This window comes from Sycon ciliatum, chromosome 5 (assembly GCF_964019385.1).
Source record: "Sycon ciliatum chromosome 5, ocSycCili1.1, whole genome shotgun sequence".
In the NCBI taxonomy this organism is placed as follows: Eukaryota; Metazoa; Porifera; class Calcarea; order Leucosolenida; family Sycettidae; genus Sycon; species Sycon ciliatum.
The window spans coordinates 8,172,463-8,191,462 of record NC_088647.1 but is presented as its reverse complement, the minus strand read 5'-3'; the positions used below and the strand labels follow the sequence as shown (position 1 = coordinate 8,191,462).

General features: G+C 46.0%; 1 protein-coding gene across 1 annotated transcript in view; it reads left to right on the top strand.

Annotated features, from left to right (window-relative positions):
* The first annotated feature begins 1,165 nt into the window (after positions 1–1,165).
* LOC135816769 (CUGBP Elav-like family member 6) overlaps positions 1,166–19,000 on the top strand; it is a 25,071-nt gene continuing 7,236 nt past the window's right edge. Inside the window, exons 1-3 of the mRNA XM_065329870.1 lie at positions 1,166–1,210; positions 1,458–1,509; positions 12,710–12,918. Coding sequence (XP_065185942.1) covers positions 1,175–1,210; positions 1,458–1,509; positions 12,710–12,918 — 297 coding nt within the window. The 5' untranslated portion in view covers positions 1,166–1,174. The remainder of the gene's footprint in view (positions 1,211–1,457; positions 1,510–12,709; positions 12,919–19,000) is intronic.

Genomic DNA, 19,000 nt, shown 5'->3' with positions numbered 1-19,000 from the left:
GGTCAACTCAAAGGTCATCTGCCATATATGGACTATTCTTCCTTACTTTTGAGCCACAACCCCTACCGCACTATATACAAACCAGCCTAATCAAACTGTGTACCTGGTCAGCTTTTACAGTACACAGTGCTTGTGGAGGAACTCTGTATGTGCGTGTACATGTCATTCATCGTACGTGTACTCAGTACATTATCTAGATGGGGTACTACTGACTATTCTGTATGCTATTTTATCATTCATGTCCAGGTACATTTCCGTACCATGACATAATGATATATTATCGTGGTGAGCAGTGCAATAATTATAGGAGTTCTTCTAATTTCCACCTTTTTCTTTTTTCTTTTTATCTGTCCCCCTCCATGCAGCGATGAGAATTACATGTCGTTCGTGGAGATGAAGAAACATCTTTCATCGAGTGTTCACCTCCAACACTACGTGATTAACATCATCCGCTTCTATGACCAATTGATGGTGTCCAGCTTAGTAGTCATGCTGGAAGCTCACAATGAGCTTCAATTAATTGAATAAAAAAATTGAAAAGAAACATATCTTTGTTGACTGCTTGTGCAGAAGGGGATGTGATGTGTACTCGGCATTCAATCATTTTCCCAGTCAAAAGGTTGAATTTGATGAAGTCTGATATGATCGACGTATTGAGTAGCTGCATGTTCGTTAAACAGAGTAACGTCGATCATATCAGATCATGTACATTTCCGTACCATGACATAATGATATAATTATCGTGGTGAGCAGTGCAATAATTATAGGAGTTCTTCTAATTTACACCTTTTTCTTTTTTCTTTTTATCTGTCCCCCTCCAGGCAGCGATGAGAATTACATGTCGTTCGTGGAAATGAAGAAACATCTTTCATCGAGTGTTCACCTCCAACACTACGTGATTAACATCATCGGCTTCTATGGCCAATTGATGGTGTCCAGCTTAGTAGTCATGCTGGAAGCTCACAATGAGCTTCAATTAATTGAATAAAAAAATTGAAAAGAAACATATCTTTGTTGACTGTTTGATGGTGGGAGAATGGACAGGGCCATGGCGTTATCTCTTTCCTTGCTTTCCTTGTTTTGTGGTGTATGCGTGTGTGTGTGCGTCTGTGTGTGTGTGTGTGTGTGTGTGCGTGTTGTGGTGGTGGTGGTGGGGGGGAGCGCGAAGAAGGCCATGGAGGCTCTCCACTGCAAGCGCACACTCCCATCTGTAAGTCTGCTTGTGGTCCTCTTTCGCAGTGTGTACCCAACCGGCCCAATGCATGCAGACGAAGTCTGAGTCGGTGAAACATGTTCCACGTGTGCTGTATTTTTTGATGGTATCTATAAGTAATCAGATGGTGAGCCAAGGAATAATTGTAACATGGAAAACTGTAAAAGTGTCCAGTGTTTAGTCAAGGTACTTCCTCTGAGACTTTTCATCATTCTTTGTCCTGTTTTGTTCTTTTCGGGTGCAGATGACACACCCAATGCAGGTTAAGCCGCCTCATACTCCTGAACGGAATCGAGGTAAGGATCATTCCAATTTTTGCTTTCTCCCTTTCAGGTGGGTGTGCATGCGTGTTCACATGGATTCTGTCATAGAAGCAGATGCACGCTGTTGGGGTTTTAAAAATATCTTTAAATTAAAATATCTGCCAACACAAGGGGAACATCCCTACCCGATCCCCCTTTGGTGTGTCCATGCTGTGAAGGGGATTCCCCTTTGGTGCGTCCATGCTATGAATGGGATTCCCCTTTGGTGCGTCCATGGAGCTAAGAAGGCGAGACATTTGGCTCTGGTCGGCTGAGCTTAATGAGCCCCACCACCACACTCCATTATTCACCCCAGTGTCTGGAGATATGTTGATTCCGTAGAGAACAAAAAAGAAGAAAAATAAACGAGAACTGAGGAAGAGATTCCAAGAACAGAGAATCAGTGCGCATGCTCTGCTGGTATGCGTACAGAAAATGGGTAGAAGGGAATGGAACATAATATGCACATGGAAAGCGGGATCCTTGTATGGATACACCACTCCTCTTCTTAGATAAGAAATACATTTTATCGAACAAAACAAAAGCACGTTAATGATAGATTGCAGAACGAACAGAATACACAAGACAACAGGAACAGAAGCAGAAAGAGAACGCAAAGGAAAAAATCAGAATGATGTTAACTTAAACTGACACACGAATCAATCGTACGATTGTGCACTTGTTGAAATGATGTAGAATTGAACATTCTGCTTTACATGGTTGTGGCGGGAACGACGGCCGAGTCATTGAGCAGGAGCGGGTGCTGCAGGCGACGGGGCAGGCAACACTCTGAGATGGAGAAATCGGCGGCTGCGCCAGTAGATCCGGCCGCTAAGGCCACACCAAGTTATTTCATTGTTTCTCGTCACCTGAAAATCTCAAAAGGAACGCGGGCGGGCGGAAAAAAAACAAAATAGGGTTTGAAAAACAAAAACTGCTATTTACACTACAAAGGCCCAATTTATGACCTAAAATCAGACTATACACCACGCGTGACAGTCAATTGCAACATACAGCCAGAAAACCAGGCTCCTGCACCGGCCTCTGGTGAGGAAGTCCAGTGTTGCATGTTATTTAAATAGGAAAGAAAGCAAACCAAAGTTATTATACAAGGGGTGCTTGTAGTCCGCAATGCCGCAAGTTTACCGATGCCCGGAACACTATTTTGTAGACATCCTTAGCAAAAGTACGATAACGCTAACTTTTACGGTACTCACTCCCAGCCGTGACAAAAGACGTTATCGGATAACGGAAAAAACGTTACAGAGCTCAAAATAACGGGCCGACGTTCGTTATGGAAATTCTGCAAAAAATGCAAAAACTCGCATTGTTTTGTAACTGGCGGGAGATAAAAAGCACGTCGTGCAGATCGAGATGAGATCGAGAGTCGAGATTGCTTCCTCTTGTGACATTAAATTTTAGCTTTTTGGCGAGTTTTGCCTTTCAGTTGACAATTTCTGCGTCCTCTGCTTCGTGCCTTTCTCCCTCTATCTCATCTGGGAAACAAAGGACCAGTTCCACGGCACTCCTGAGGAAGAAATTCATCGGCCTCTCCCAGACGTGCTGGAGCTGGAGAACCCTTACAGTCTTCGGTGCTGCGTTTAGGAAAGGGTTTCCAAGGACCTGGGAACAGCGAAAACTCATGTTCGCCGTGCTTTTGCTATTCCAGAGTAAAGGACCTCGCCAAGGTATTCTTTCGGAACGACAGCAAACTAATCCCTGGTTCAAAATTTTGAATTTCCCGCATCTGTTTCCACGAAAATTCATATCGCCATGGTTGTCACGACTACTTCGTCTCAACTATAACGTACTTTGTGCTAAGGGAAAAGTCAGCTTGAACGATCCGAAGTACGGAAAGGTTTGCGTTTACGTTAGCGTTTTTTTAGCTAAGGATATCTACTGTCAGTCCAAAACGGTGCACTGTCATGCACTGTCTTGACTTGTACCGGAACTGTGTGTAGCAAAGAAGACGACCAGGTCGTGTGGTGGTGTGGTACTTGAACTACCGGTATGCGTACATACACGGTGCAAAAGTCGTCCTTCGGTTCGTGCACTAGCACTGCACTCCAGATTTGACGCCGCGCGTACTTTTACAACGCCTTTTTATGCGTGTTTACCGGGACGCGAGATTTTTTTTGGTCCAATCCTCAAGAAAGGTACGCGCGCGGTGACGAGAAACAATGAAAAAACTTGGTGTGGCCTAAGCAGCTTCACTTGACAATCCCGGTGTTGGCCTATATCGGCGGTAGTTCCAAATGCTGACCATAGCTTGGTTCGCGGGTGCTAGATATCAACTAGAGTGCACAAATACAAAGGAGGCAAGGCGTCAAGGGGGCTGCAGAGTCACTGAGTGGCAAAAGAGAGTTTTGAGTTTGAAAGTACAAAGTGGAGTTTTCATCAGAATACAAGAAGTTGGACGAGGCTGCAAAGAAAAGGTACGACGAAAAGCTAAATTTGATCGCGAAGGGAGCGAAAGACCCGCACTGCGTCAGTGGCCATCAAGGCGATCATTTGTCAGCCTTGCTTCCTCTAGTCGAATATCCGGACTTGTACAATTACTTAACTACAGCCCCTAGCCCGGTAATGAAGGAAGAACTGAAGGCTACCAGTGTCTGCTCTAGGATTGTAGGACAGCCGAGTACACGTGTACCTGGCGCAACCATTTCAACCGGGTCGGAGCCGGGTACACATGGACCTGGCGCTGCCTCACCAGCCGAGTCCCATGCTTTAACTGGTTGGTTGGTTTATTTTAATTCGGACAATAAACGGGAACTAGGCCCAATGGTATAAAGGCGAATGGATAAGCCGCACTTAGAAAAGAGAGGACAGGAATTAGAAAATTACGAAAGAAGAAGTATATGACATATACAAGCCATGTAGTCAGTCCTTTCAATCGGGTCCAAGCGCCGCCCAACCGGGTGGATTACCCGGCTCACCCGGCGCTGGAGCAGACACTGTAGAAGTCTCGACGGTCACAAGTTCTTGGTGGTAGGGTGGCTGGGAGATGTGAGTGCGTACGAGGCGACATCGGATCGTGAAAAGAGAGTTGTGAAAGCAAAGGTGAGACACTCCCAGTCAGTCAGCAGCGACCCTCTTACACCGTGGATAGCTGCAGAACACAATGGCGCTATTATTTGCGCCCACTGCACCTGCATAGCGAGGCTGGGTGAAGCATGCGCCCACACCGCTGCTTTATTGTTTGCCTTGGAATCCCACACTAAATTTGTGTCTGACAACATCTGCACATCAAAGGGATGTGTGTTGTTGCCACCGTCCATAAAGTCAGTTGACTAAAAGAGAATAGCTGATATGGATTTCACCTCCCCCAGCAAAAAGTCAAAGACATCCAAATTGTCTGCTGCTTTACCCAGCCCAACATCTCCTCCTGCTATTTCGGCCAGTGCACCAACAACGTCAGAACTGGATGGATTTTACAGCAAATTGTCTGAGGTGGCAATGCCAGCCCTGTTGTCCATCGTGCCAAATTACTCAGATGCATGTGCTTCAAAGCTACCATCTGATATTCCTGCACCACTGTCCAACTTGTATGAGGAGTCAATGGTCTCAGCCAATTACAGTGACTTGCTTGACCGATGTGATGCAGTGTTCTCGACAATTTCTGTGACACCAGATGAGTGCATGGCAATGAAACGAGCAACTCGCGAGCAAGCAAAGTCAGACTTGTGGTTTATGTGCCGTGCGGGTCGCATCACTGCCTCAAAGTTTAAAGCCACTTCCCACAGTGACGCCCATCAACCTTCTGTATCTCTGGTGAAGGCAATTTGCTACCCACAGAGTATGAAGTTTCCATCCAAAGCAACAACATGGGGATGTGAACATGAGCAAATTGCCAGGGATGCCTACAAGGTACATGTGATCAAGAAGCATAAGGCATTTCAGCTTTGTGACCGTGGTCTTGTGGTCCGTAGCGACTATCCTTACCTCGGTGCCAGCCCAGATGGTGTTGTGTCTTGTGCTTGCTGTGGCAACGGTGTGGTGGAGGTTAAGTGTCCCTACAGCTGCTGTGACAGTTCCTTCGACGATGCAACCGAGAAGTCGGGCTTCTGCCTTGGTCGAAATGCTGATGGTTCTTTCTTTGTGAAGAAAGATCATGCATACTATTATCAAGTGCAGGCTCAAATGTTTCTGTGCCAAGCTGCGTATTGCGATTTCATGGTGTATTGTCACATGGATCTAGTCATTTCTCGCATCTTGCCTGATACTGATTTCATTTCTGCTGCCATTTCTAAAGTCTCTGACTTTTTCAAACTGGCTTTGCTGCCAGAGTTAGTTGGCGAGTTCTTCAGCAAAGGCTTTGAAATCGCCGCAGGACATGCAGCATCAAGTGAACATGCAGGCCAGCACGTGCCTCAGACTGGGCATTGCTTCTCAGTGCAACCAAGTGAAAGATTCAGAGCCGGTGGTGACGTGTGCTGGCGTTGAGTGCTCTGTCAAGACATTCCATGTCGTCTGCTTGCGGATGAAGGGAATACCGAATCGCAAATGGTACTGCCCCACTTGCCGCAAACCAAGGAAGGCCGAGAAGGATGCCAGGAAAGCACACAAGAACGTTAACCCTGCATCTTGAATAATATTGCTCATGCCGAGCCGGGGTAACACTGAGAGTTATTTTCATATCACATTGTGATGTACTTATTTATGGTGCTGTGCACTGAACTGGAACTATGGCTTTATGACAATGTTATTTATTTAGCATTGGGTTAGCTATCTTGGCCATGTTGGTGTGCTTACATGTTTCTGTTGTATTGGTACTTGTTCCCTTGGCCTTTGTGTCTTGCATAAAGAGTTAGCGTGTGCATGCTTAGCTGTGTGTCTGACTCATGAGTCATGCTGATGCTTGCGAGCTGTATGCTACTGTACGTGCTGTGTGCGGATCATTCTGCTGCTGGTTCTACATATGACGTCTTTATTTCTTTAGTACAGCCATAGTACTTGCTGCTTTGTCCAACTGTCTTATGCATGTTTCCTGTGACCTCGTGCATGAGCACGTGGACCTGAGTTAGTTCCGGAGATGCAAATGTTCCGGGCTCGAGGTAGTACTGTAAAAGCCATATATATAACGAAGTGCTAACTCTAACGAATTAATGACGAGAAATCTGTCGTTAAAATAGAAATCGTTATACAGAAATCGATACATACACTGTCCTATTGAGCGTTGAGAATGAGTGAGAATCGTTACGTTTGGTACATGTAAACTAGTCAATTTTGGGAAATCATTAAATGTGCGCCTCGTTAGAATAATGGCTTTTACAGTAGTTGGCGAGTTCCTTTCGATCTTCTTCAGATGTCTCTTGGACTGCAACGTTCGTCATACTATAATTTGGTAATGCTATAATTATTATTTGTGTCCCTGTATTCCCCTGGATTGGCTGTGGTTGTGCCTGGTTGGGATTGGGTCGTTGTGCAGTTGGAGTCGCGTTCCGTTTCAGCACCCACTTATGGCATGTACGCACGTGCACACTTCTGGTCTCATACTCGTACTCTACCGCATACTCACGCATTCTCAAAGAGAGCGAAGGAGAGAGGCTGCATTATTGCCTGGACGAATGAATTGTCCAAGCTATCACTGCATGACCAATAAAGGAAAGAAATAGTACATGTGAGTCAGGGTAAAGCATGCAAAGATAAGAGAGAGGCCGAGAGAGAGAGAGAGAGAGAGAGAGAGAGAGAGAGAGAGAGAGAGAGAGAGAGAGAGAGAGAGAGAGAGAGAGAGAGAGAGAGAGAGAGAGAGAGAGAGAGAGACAGAGAGAGAGAGAGAGAGAGAGAGAGAGAGAGAGAGAGAGAGAGAGAGAGAGAGAGAGAGAGAGAGAGAGAGAGAGAGAGAGAGAGAGAGAGAGAGAGAGAGAGAGAGAGAGAGAGAGAGACAGAGACAGAGAGAGAGAGAGAGAGAGAGAGAGAGAGAGAGAGAGAGAGAGAGAGGCCGAAAGAGAGAGAGAGAGAGAGAGAGAGAGAGAGAGAGAGAGAAAGAAAGAGAGAGAGAGAGGCAGAGAGAGAGAAACTGCCTTATCGCCTGGACAAGTGAATTGTCCACGCCATCGCTAAACGACCAAGAAAGGAAGAATTCATAAATGAGAGTCAGGGTGAAGCATGCAAAATTAGAAAGAGAGAGGGATGGGGATTTTATGAAGGACTTTGACATGAAGTTTGATGCAAAAAGGTTAGTATGATGAGCCCTCACGGGGTCGAAACAGCCAGCTGACCGGAGATGGAGCAAGCACTACTATACACATCCAGCTCTGGATTTGTCTCACAGCTAAGGATACATCCCTGATAAGCCAAAGGCACGACTGACTCACAGCAATTGCACAACGTGCAGCACACAGTGGCAATCTTGTGATGTAAATCTCATTCTATTATCTCTTATTAGCCACAGTACAGGCCATCGTGAGGATAAAGATTTGAATTTTGACAGCCTTATCGGCAAATTTGCAGTTGCATTAGTACTCACCACGCTCGGTGGAGGAGTATCATCGCTGCTCTCCACAGGGATCTCCACAATATTGTCAGCAATCTACCAAACAACAACAGTACACACAGGCCATCGTGAGAATAAAGATTTGAAACAACAACCTCCTCAATCACTCTACTCTCTTATTGGCCACAGTACAGGCCATCGTGATGATACAGATTTGAATGTCGACAGTCTTGTCGGCAAACAAACTAATTACTTGCAGTTGCATTAGTATACAGTGTAGTACGAACTCACCACGCTCGGTGGAGGCGTATCTGCACCGGTATCGAACACCGGGCCTGACCCGCGTACACGCTTCGATCTCCGCTCGTACGCTTCTAGTTGCTCCTTCTGTTTCCGTTTCACAGGACTCCGCTGCTGTACAAATGAAAAAACTGACGGCAAAAAATCTGGAGAGAGAGGGTCATCACTCTTCTTTCCACCTACAAAATGTGCAGAGCACAGCCAAGTGTTTTGATTTGGTGACCACTTGTCACGACGAACAGCTACAGTCCACTTCTTCCGTTTCACAGGGTCTGCCGGAAAGCGGTAGAAACTGACAACCGAACCAACCTTAGACCGGTTACTGCAGCCAACAGCGCAACAACTTTTGACCATCGTGCTAGCAAAACTGCAGAAGGAATGACTCTTCCACAGCGAAACAAAAATGCCTCCTCCCTCATATTGATAATCAGATCAGCTGCAGCAGCAGCTGATTCTTCAAGTTCAAAAATTAGTTTTTGCCACTCAGTCCCTCATGATGAGCTCAGTGGGGCACCGTTACTATGGAGATTGCAGCCTGTGACGTGTATTGCATAAGGTCTATAGCTTTCGCACAACGCTCATCAGGAAGCATCATTGCACTAATAATAATACTAGTGACAAAATTCTGGCCCGACAAGGCCAGACCAACACAACATTCTACTGGTCGAACAATTTCAAAAAGATAATACTGTCCTTTTGAACACAAAGGTCAGGCTTATGAATGTGTTGGAAAACAGCCTCCAGCACTTTAACCTGTAACTGATTATCATGACGTCCACGACACAAAAAGGAGAAACATGATTCAGAATACACTTGGCAAAATTCAGGACGATATACCAAATGATTATACACAGAAGACTTACGAGGTCAAAACACACGCCCACACTCACTCCCACACTCACCCATACCCACGCTCTCTCTCTCACTTAACTCACAACTAGAATCTCCTCCGTCGTAAAAATTGGTTGACATTTGAAGTCGTTATGTGCAGAACGATATGAATATGTACAGTCATTTGACGGTTTTGAGACAGAATTCGTCAGAATTTCACCTCATTAACCACAAAAATCCGAAGATCACTAACTTAAATTGACGTTAGAATATCTGGTCTTACAGTATGTTGAACAATTGCAGTTTTGCCTTGTTGAATGCTTTTAAGTCAATGGGCGCTGTCGATTACACGCATTTCAGTCAATTCTAGAATTAGGTATTGTTGATGCACAGTTCGATTACACAAAAATGACAAATTCCGTCGTTCGAATTGATTTTATCCAATTCCGTCAAATCCGTCAATTCTGAAGAGAGGGCGGAATTTCTCTAATTCTGGCGCCAGAATTGCACACTCGGTGTGTTACCGGTCTGGTCATGCATGACTCAAGTCAAGAAAAAGCCTCCCTGGCCGATGTGGCGTGAAAGCAGGGCTACAACTGCATGTAGACTACTTAGTTGCTACTTTTGTCTTCCCGAAAAGCTAATTGCCGCTGTTGAGTTTCCGCTGGGAGCTGATTATTAGACCAGATCATTTTGGGTGGTCCTTTTGCACACACGTTCAGCTTTATCGAAGCCCAGTATTGTTGCCGACATGGAGCCTTTGCCGGGATGGACCGGTACGCGAAGCTGGGTCAACGCGCGCGTGCGCGAGCGAGGGTGTACGTGATATCTTTTTACGACCAATTTTGTTTGTGATATGCCTATGTTTGTGATATGCCATGAATAAAAGCTAGTCAGCCTAACAAGCTAGTCAGCCTAACAGCGGACGTGGTATGGACCCAGCGGTGGATCGCTGCAAGAGCCATTCGTTACCGACAGCAATTTCACATTCTAGGCCTGGACATGTCCAAGGCCTTCGATACGATTAACCGCCTGAAGCTGCTGGAGGTGATGTCTGCAATTACCAATCCAGATTGCACATGTCTCATCCACCACCTACTCCACAACACAACTATCACTGTTAAGGTTGCAAGTGCCACAGCTGAACCGTTTGAGAGCACTATTGGAACACCACAAGGCGACAGTCTCAGCCCAGTTCTCTTCATCTGCTATCTGGAGGCTGCACTACAGGAATGCAGAACTCGTCTCGCGCCCCGCCCTGCTGCCGACGCAAGTCTACCACCAGAGACGGGTTATGCAGATGACATCTCCTATTATTCAACCTGCAGGCTGTGGCTTGAGAATGCTCTGCCTGTAATAGCAGACACACTGCACGATTGGTCATTAAAAGTAAATCCAGATAAAACAGAGTGGATCCATGTGTCACCTGAATCCGAGAGCTGGCGGACATCTAGGCAGCTTGGCTCCTTGATGGGGGAGGAAGAGGATGTTCGGCGCAGGATGGAACTTGCCTCTCGCGTGTTTGGCCAGCTGTACGCCCTATGGCTGCGTAGAGATAAAGTAGCGGAGAAGACACGCTTACGCCTGTACAACGCTATCGTACTGCCGACATTCCTGTACAATTGCGAGACCTGGGGATTATCGTCAACAGCAATGGCCAAGGCAGACGCATTCCACCGGCGTCAAATGCGATCACTCCTTGGAATACGATACCCAGACACAATTTCAAACGACGACCTATACCGCAGAACCAAGAGCAACCCTATATCAGACACAGTTGCATGTAGGCGACTACGAATGACCGGTCATGTGCTACGGATGGACACGGACACGCCACCGCAAGTAGCCATGAGCGGCTATTTTGACAAGGGCAACAAAGCACCTCGTGGACGGCCAAGGTTGACACTGGCCACAAGTCTGGTTGCTCAGCTGAATGAGCTGGGTGTGCCAATGAAGACCATGGAAGACCTTTCCAGGTGCCGACAACAAGCAGCAGACAAGACAGACTGGAGGAAACTGTGCAGCTCGACACCCGGCGAGAAATCGGTATCAGCAGCTACTACACCTAGCTGATGATGCTCACAAGACAGAAGCGGAAAAAACACTGAATTTCTTTATTTAGTGCTCTACTACGCGAAATGTGCTATTATTATTATTATTATTATGAATAAAATGCGTTGTGAATTCCAGTCGTTCGTTTTACATGGCCGGAATTCGTACATTTTGGTCATTCGAGAATTACAAAACCCAGTTCCAGATTTGTGTAAACGTGTAATCGAAAGCGCCCAATGTAATCCTGTGATAAAGAGAAGAATGAGTTATGCAACAACTATCCACGACTGTAGCAAGATGATAAACAGTCAGAAAGTGCGATAATAGGGCGCAAAACTGACAGCGGCTACTGAGACATTCAGCGACCCGATACCTACAGTGAAACCTGGTTTAAGCGACCACCCCGCGGGGCAAGCAAAAGCGGTCTTTGGAACCAGGTCCCATATATTGGTGACATATCGGATTGTGGAGAAACATGTACATGTGTGTAATGTTCATGATCGTACTTCCATGTACTCATATTATTGGCAGGTATGGAGAATATGAGTACTTTCTGCAGCAAAGCACGCCTCACTCAAGTGCATGCAGCGCATTCTGCACTGTCCGTTGTCACTTCTGTTGAGTGCATGCACATGAATCAGAGTGCACGTCAGCCCTGTTGCTGTCAAACCTTGGCACTTTTGGTTAGTTTTGGTCGCTGTGTGCAGGTCCATAATGGCACTTGCTGCACTAAAAGTCGGTCGCTGGTCGCGCAAGGCAGGTGGTCGCAGTATGCAGTGCAGTTTCTGTATCGAACTGTCCATGCATGGAAGAACGGTCGCTAAAAGCAGGTGGTCGCTAAGCACCGAGGTCGCTTACACCATGTTTTACTGTAGCTCGAACACATCTCCAGTGAGCAAACCAACAACCTTCCAACTTGGAAGGTTCATGGTTACATAGGACCGAAGAGGGCCGAAGAGGGGAAGGTGCGTCGTGTGTCACTACTTGTTAGTGTTGTCAACTCGTCCACAATAGTGTCATGCATGAGGAGTACCGTTAGATATTGGCGTCCGGTTTTGTAAAATTCGTTTTTGTAAAGCTCCCCCCCCCCTTCCTTTATCTCTGATATTGGTGACCCACCCAAGTTGGATGGTGTGTTGCTTTGCTGCTTCAAATTGTAGTTAGACGGCATTGTCATGTTATTAACAGGTCCCGTCATGGTCCTGTAAAAGTCGGCATTCTTTGCTGCCGTGGGAATTAGCTTGTGCACATTTTCACTGCACGCACCTTCCCCTCTTCGGTCCTACGTAACCATGAACCTTCCAAGTTGGAAGGTTGTTTGTTTGCGCACTGGAGATATGTTAGAGCTAGGTCTTGGGTCGCTGAATGTCTCAGTAGCCGCTGTCAGTTTTGTGCCCTATTATTGCACTTTCTGACTGTTTATCATCTTGTTACTGTCGTGGATAGTTGCTGCATAACTCATTCTCATGTGTTTCTTCTCTTTTTTTACATTAATTACTGGCTCAGTATCCGAGTTTAATCCTGCGATGCATGTTTCATACAATCTTTGCTGTGTTCATGTTGGTACATTTTTAGAGGAGCGAAAGCTTTTCATCGGCATGCTCTCTAAGAACAGCGACGAGGAATTCGTTAAGAAGATGCTTAGCGACTATGGCACTGTCGAAGAGTGTGATTTGATGCGTCACAGAAGCGGCAGGACCAAGTGCTGTGCATTTGCCACGATGGGGTCCAGGGACGAGTGCCTGTCTGCCATGAAGGGACTGCACCGTTCCAGGACCATGGAGGTAAGGAATGATACCATACTGTGTGTTATCACACAGCTTTGCCAGACTAGAATAGGCCCACTGCATACTGCACAATATGGGCATGAATTAATGGTATTAGTGTTTGATACTTTCTACAGGTGCAGTCCTGGTATAGCGAGCGCCAGGTTGCAGAGGAAAAACTTCTAATTTATCCGGACAATCTAATTATTTAAACATAAACCCGCAACATAATACAGCTGACCGTCACTAATCCAGCATTTATTTATCCGGGACCCTTGCAAGCAAGCGCGCTTTCTGGCAAAACGGATTTTTCAGTTCATTTTCTACGCTTTAACCCGGCACTTCCGGCTCGAGCAGTGATTTTCTGTAACAAATCGCTCAAATAGTACACAATCCGATTTTACAATGCTGCAGTTGTACATCGCGTACCTTACCGGTGTACAGGTACATGTATGTGAGTTTGGTCAGTGAACTCACTTATCAGCAGGGAATATTCTACACACGTACCATACAATTTATAAAATAATCACAGTACATATGCAATGATGATTGCGAAAGCATCACACCTTTATAGTGTCAAAACCACCTCAGCAGGTATTCATTAGATGATTTTTTCTTTCTTTCTTATCTGGCTTGCAAGTGTTGAGTTTCGGAGGGAAAAGAGCAGTACGAGGCATGTGGCCTCTAATTTCCTAATAATTATTATCAATGAAACTCGTCGACTAAAAAGCCTTGATTGCCCTTGTTCTAGTGTGTATGCACTGAATAGACATGCATTCCACAAAGAACTTGGATCCATACAGAAAATCCCTGCGTTTTGGCGTACGACACAAACTTGCATGTTTTCAGGTGGAGGACAGGATTTGATAATCCAACACCCTTGTTTATCCAGCAGAAAATGCTGTTGCAAAAGGTGCACATTGAAAGAACCAGATATAGTAGACGTGCAGTGCTTTTCCACACACGAAACATAGATGCAGGGAGGGAGGGAGAGAGAGAGAGCGAGAAAGAGAGAGAGAGAGAGAGAGAGAGAGAGAGAGAGAGAGAGAGAGAGAGAGAGAGAGAAAGTTACATTTATAAAGACAGGTAAGTCTAACAAATGAGGACTGAGGCCTCTACAACAGGGTTTTTACGCCCGAAAGCAGGTGCATGATTTAACAAGCAGGTTGTCAGTCTAGATTTTATGTACAGATGGAGAAACAATGCGCAGAATTTTGTAATGAGATGAAAAAATAATAAGAAATAATAAGAAAAGATGAAATGAAAGCCTGCTCACAACCCCGCCCAGCCTTGCGAACTGGGAATGGTGGATTAAGAACTCGAGTTCAACGCTCGAGCAAGCGCTCTATAAGGTGTTCACAGCAACTGATAGGAACTCATAAGGGAAAGGATAGAAAAGAATACTAAATATGAAGAGAATAAAATTCAAAGCACCTCAATAAACGCAGTCCCACTTACAGCACATCAGAAAAGTGGAGTGTTTTTTGTTGACGTCGTAGCCAGATGATGTAGCTGCTTCGCGGAGACGTCTTACTGCACTAATTACAAATAAATTTTATTCTTCGATTAGAAAACCCAAGCGTTTTCAAAGCCCTTCGAAGAGAGTCCAGGATGAAACCACGCACACCTACCTCAACCGATAAAGAAACCAGAGAGAGAGAGAGAGAGAGAGAGAGAGAGAGAGAGAGAGAGAGAGAGAGAGAGAGAGAGAGAGAGAGAGAGAGAGAGAGAGAGAGGAGAGAGAGAGAGAGAGAATGTGGTGAAAAGGACACTATGAGCATTACCAAAAGCACGTATCAAAGTAAGTTGCTGAGAGTATGTACGTAAGTCACCACTTTACAGCCGCATTGATTGGGATTCCAGTGTCTTATTCTCGCAGAATGTTTGAAACACACCAACCACTAACTCTTGGACATGGAATGCTGATTGCTTTGCAGAAACCAAACAAAAAGAAAGGCCCTCCGTCGAACCTGCGACCTGTCATTCTCTTATCATCTCTCAGGAAAGCCGATTGTCCTTGCTAACCCTTCAGCGAGCGAACCAACTTGTTGAGTCATTCCTGAGTAAACTCCACAGTGGTTTCATCCAAAGAGGTCAACGGCTGATGCGGTCTGGCCACATAGGTGGTTAGCGGCGACAGTGAAAAAGTACCAGTGCTCGATTGATATCCTGGACATTGACATGTCTTGTGCGCTTGACACCATCGATCGGCGCGGGCTCATGGATGTACTCGGTTCCGTTCTGCCCGGCGATGACCAGCGCTTGGTGCGGGTTCTGCTGTCGGACATAGTACTCACAGCTCGCCCTTGCTCAGAGCCATTGCCAACCACGGTTGGTACTCCACAGGGAGATGCACTCTCACCGCTGCTATTTGTGATCTACCTCCAGGCGGCACTGGGAGAGGTCCGGCAGTCATCCCTGCCGCGTTGCATTGCCGAAAACGCACTCCCACAGGAAATCATATACGCAGATGACACCGACTTCTTGAGTGTATCTCAAGCCTGCAAGCCTCCATGGCTAAGGGACCTGGAGCCAGTTGCCTGACACGTACTGCAACAGTGGAGGCATGAGTCCGGACAAAACAGAACGCACGACTCTCATCAGAAGAGCAGATCGCATTGAGGAGGAATGGCGTATGACAAGGAAACTTGGTTCGCTACTGGGGGACTGTGAGGACGTCGCCCGCAGGAAGAACCTGGAAGGCGCACCATTTGCATCTTTGTGGTCACTTTGGAAGAGAGGATCCATCATCAGCGAGAAGCGGAGAGTCAGATTGTACAAGGCACTACTTGTACTTCCTATTCTCCTATATAACTCAAGCACTTGGGCTCTGACCAAGTCCAAGGGGCAGCTTGACGCGTTTCACCGGCGGCAGCTCAGATTACAAACCCAAGTAAAATGGCCGCAGAAAATCTCCAATGTGGCCCTTTACCAGTGATGCAGCACAGAGCTTCTGAGCCATGGCGTGAAGAGGACGCGGTGACGTTTGCTGGGCCACATTCTTCGTTTCCCCCGATGAGTGTCCGGCAAGAAGGGCAATAAGCACTCCTTTAAAACAAGGATGGCAAGAAATGGAGGGGCTGACCCCACACCAAGAAATGGAGGGGCTGACCCCACACCAAGAAATGGAGGGGCTGTCGCCACACCAAGAAATGGAGGGGCTGTCCCCACACCAAGAAAAGGAGGGGCTGTCCCCACACCAAGAAATGGAGGGGCTGTCCCCACACCAAGAAATGGAGGGGCTGTCCCCACACCAAGAAATGGAGGGGCTGACCACACCACTGTCCAGTCGGTTCTCTCAGCCGATCTGAAGATGTCTGGCAATGGTCAACTTGATAATCTGCACGACCTATAGCGCCTACACCAGATTGCGCAGGACCGCGGAAGCTGGAAGGATTTGTGCAGTGCCCTGCAGTGCAAGGACTGTACATGCTTCAAGGTGGCTGTGCCTGTAATTACATTATGACACCATCGACAGTCAGAAGATTAACTACTAGTAGAGTTTCCTCTGAGACCAAAATGTGATAATACTCATAAAAAGGACGCACTTCAGGCTCTTTACGAACATCTTGAAAGTTTTTGGTTTCACAAATATACTTTCAAGCCTTCTCATCAGGTGAAATACAGGTCAAAGGCAAAGGAACAGGAACAGTGGATTGAGTACAGTAAGGAGGTGGTAAAACAGCGCAAAGAAGAAGATAGCTAAAGTAAACAGAGAAAATGCGTGACCTATACACATAGCAATAATGACACAAAGGTGCAAGTGCGAGAAAACTCAATAAGCGTGACATGTTGTGCGACAACAAGAGACAACCACTGGACATAACTAACGAGGTTTTGGTGACCTACCTAACAGGCTAAGTGTTAGTTTAATTTGCTTCTGCTTGCAAAGGTTGGGTTTCTTTGTGTGGATGTATACGGCTTCCAAAACATTCAGCAATCTAGCACTGCGTACACGTGACACAATCAAAAAAGAATCATCTGAATACACAGCACGACAATCAGGATGCTCAAATAAATGACTAGCAATGGACGACTCATGCTTATCAGAACTAACATCAGAACAATCAGCATGTGCGGTGGACACATCCGATATCAAATGGCTAGTCAAGTGGACCCTAGCCGTTGCCTCTGCCAGTGCTTTAGACGCCGCCATCGCCGTTGTTGCCGATCTTGTTATTCTTCTAGTTGATGAGGTTCCTGTCACTGCCACGCCAGTAGGTGTCTTGTCTGGTTGTTTATCCGGTGGTCTAGTTAATTGTGAGGTGACGTTGCTTGGTGTTGATGCCGCTGCGTTAGACCATCTTGTACCAGGATGATTCTTTGCTGGACGTCCCCTCCGTGGTCGTTTGGATCGTGCGTGTTGTAGAATAAGGTGTAGCGGTGAAAGAAACCCAACCTTTGCAAGCAGAAGCAAATTAAATTCACACTTAGGCTGTTAGGTAGGTCACCAAAACCTCGTTAGCTATATCCAGTGGTTGTCTCTTGTTGTGGCACTCCATGTCACGCTTATTGAGTTTTCTCGCACTTGCACCTTTGTGTCATTATTGCTATGTGTATAGGTTACGCATTTTCGCTGTTTACTTCAGCTATCTTCTTCTTTGCGCTGTTTTACCACCTCCTTGCTGTACTTAAGGTGGCAGACTACCCAAAATTCGCTGAAAAATCGAATTTGTAAATTCATATTGTGTGCTACGTCAGTTGAAAGAGCTTGAATAGCTGCAAATTTTCTGAAAATTGTGTCCCGATCTGACCAGCTGTTCAAGAGTTATGGCTTAAAATGTGCCCTTGCAAGGAAAGATTTTTTTGTTGCACTCTGTCATTTGTTGGCGGCATTGTATTTGAATGTGAGCAGACCGTGCGCAACTTGTCGTATCATGGAAACACGCGAAAGTGTGCAGAATTTTGCTCCAAGTCCAAAAAATCACGTTTTTGAGCCACGTATTGGGCTGCACGGCGGCAGGACTTTTGCCAGCACCCTCGTGACGTTGCAGATATGTGGCTTGATTTTTGTATTTGACGTTGATTTAGTGACTTTGGCAAGTTTGAGTCGTGTCAAGAAGTCAGGTAGGATTCAGTACTAGGCAGTGGTGGAACGTGAGTGGTAGTCTTTGCCGGTTTCTGAGGGTATCCTGGATTTAGTGTGCCGCGCTGTGGAAATGGCTTGCTGTGGACGTCCCAGCACTGGATGTTGTATCAAAGGTACGACCTCGTAGCACGTGCTAAACCTAAAAAAATCAAAAATTGACTTGGGTCTGTGGGAGTGTGAGAGAACGCCCACTCGTTCCGTTGTGACAGATTCCAGGGCCACGTTGAGGGGCCCCACCCCACCACCCATGGCTGCTTCTGGACTTGTTTTAGGTTTGGGTCCCGCGCACGGACAGAATGGGCACGAAAATGTGAAAAAATTGTAAATGCATTTGTTTGGCTCCTGGGTGGCTCGCACACCGTGGCACTATGCCGGAAATTTGAGTTTTTCCGGCCTGGAAAGCCTGTCAGTGAGGCGCAAGAACTTGTAAATCATGTCGTGAGGGCCAGCATAATGGCAGGAGTGTGTGGTCAAATTTCACTCAAATCCATTGAGAAACACCAAAGTTACGGTCAATTGAATGCCATATGAAATTTATGGGTAGGCTGCCCCCTTAATCCACTGTTCCTGTTCCTTTTCCTTTGCCTTTATTTCACCTGATGAGAAGGCTTGAAAGTATACTTGTGAAACCAAAAACTTTCAAGATGTTCGTAAAGAGCCTGAAGTATGTTCCAAAAGCCTCTTTTACGGGCAACAAAACACAATTTCCCAAGATGAAGGATGTTAACACAAATGAAGAGAATAATTGTATGAAGAAAAAAAAAGAAAAAGAAAGAAAAAGAACTTCAATAAGCCAACCTCTACAATCAGCACTACGGAAGAAAACCAGGCAGAATGCCCAAAACCAACATGGAACGAATCCAATCATAGTACAACTAACTTCAGACAAGAACAATACAAAATCCAGACCTCTGAATGTGATGTAAGCCGGAAGTATGTCCTTTTTAGGAGTATTACTAGTGGTTCATGAATATTTTGAAAGGATTGGGAGAACTACAAATTCAAAGTGCA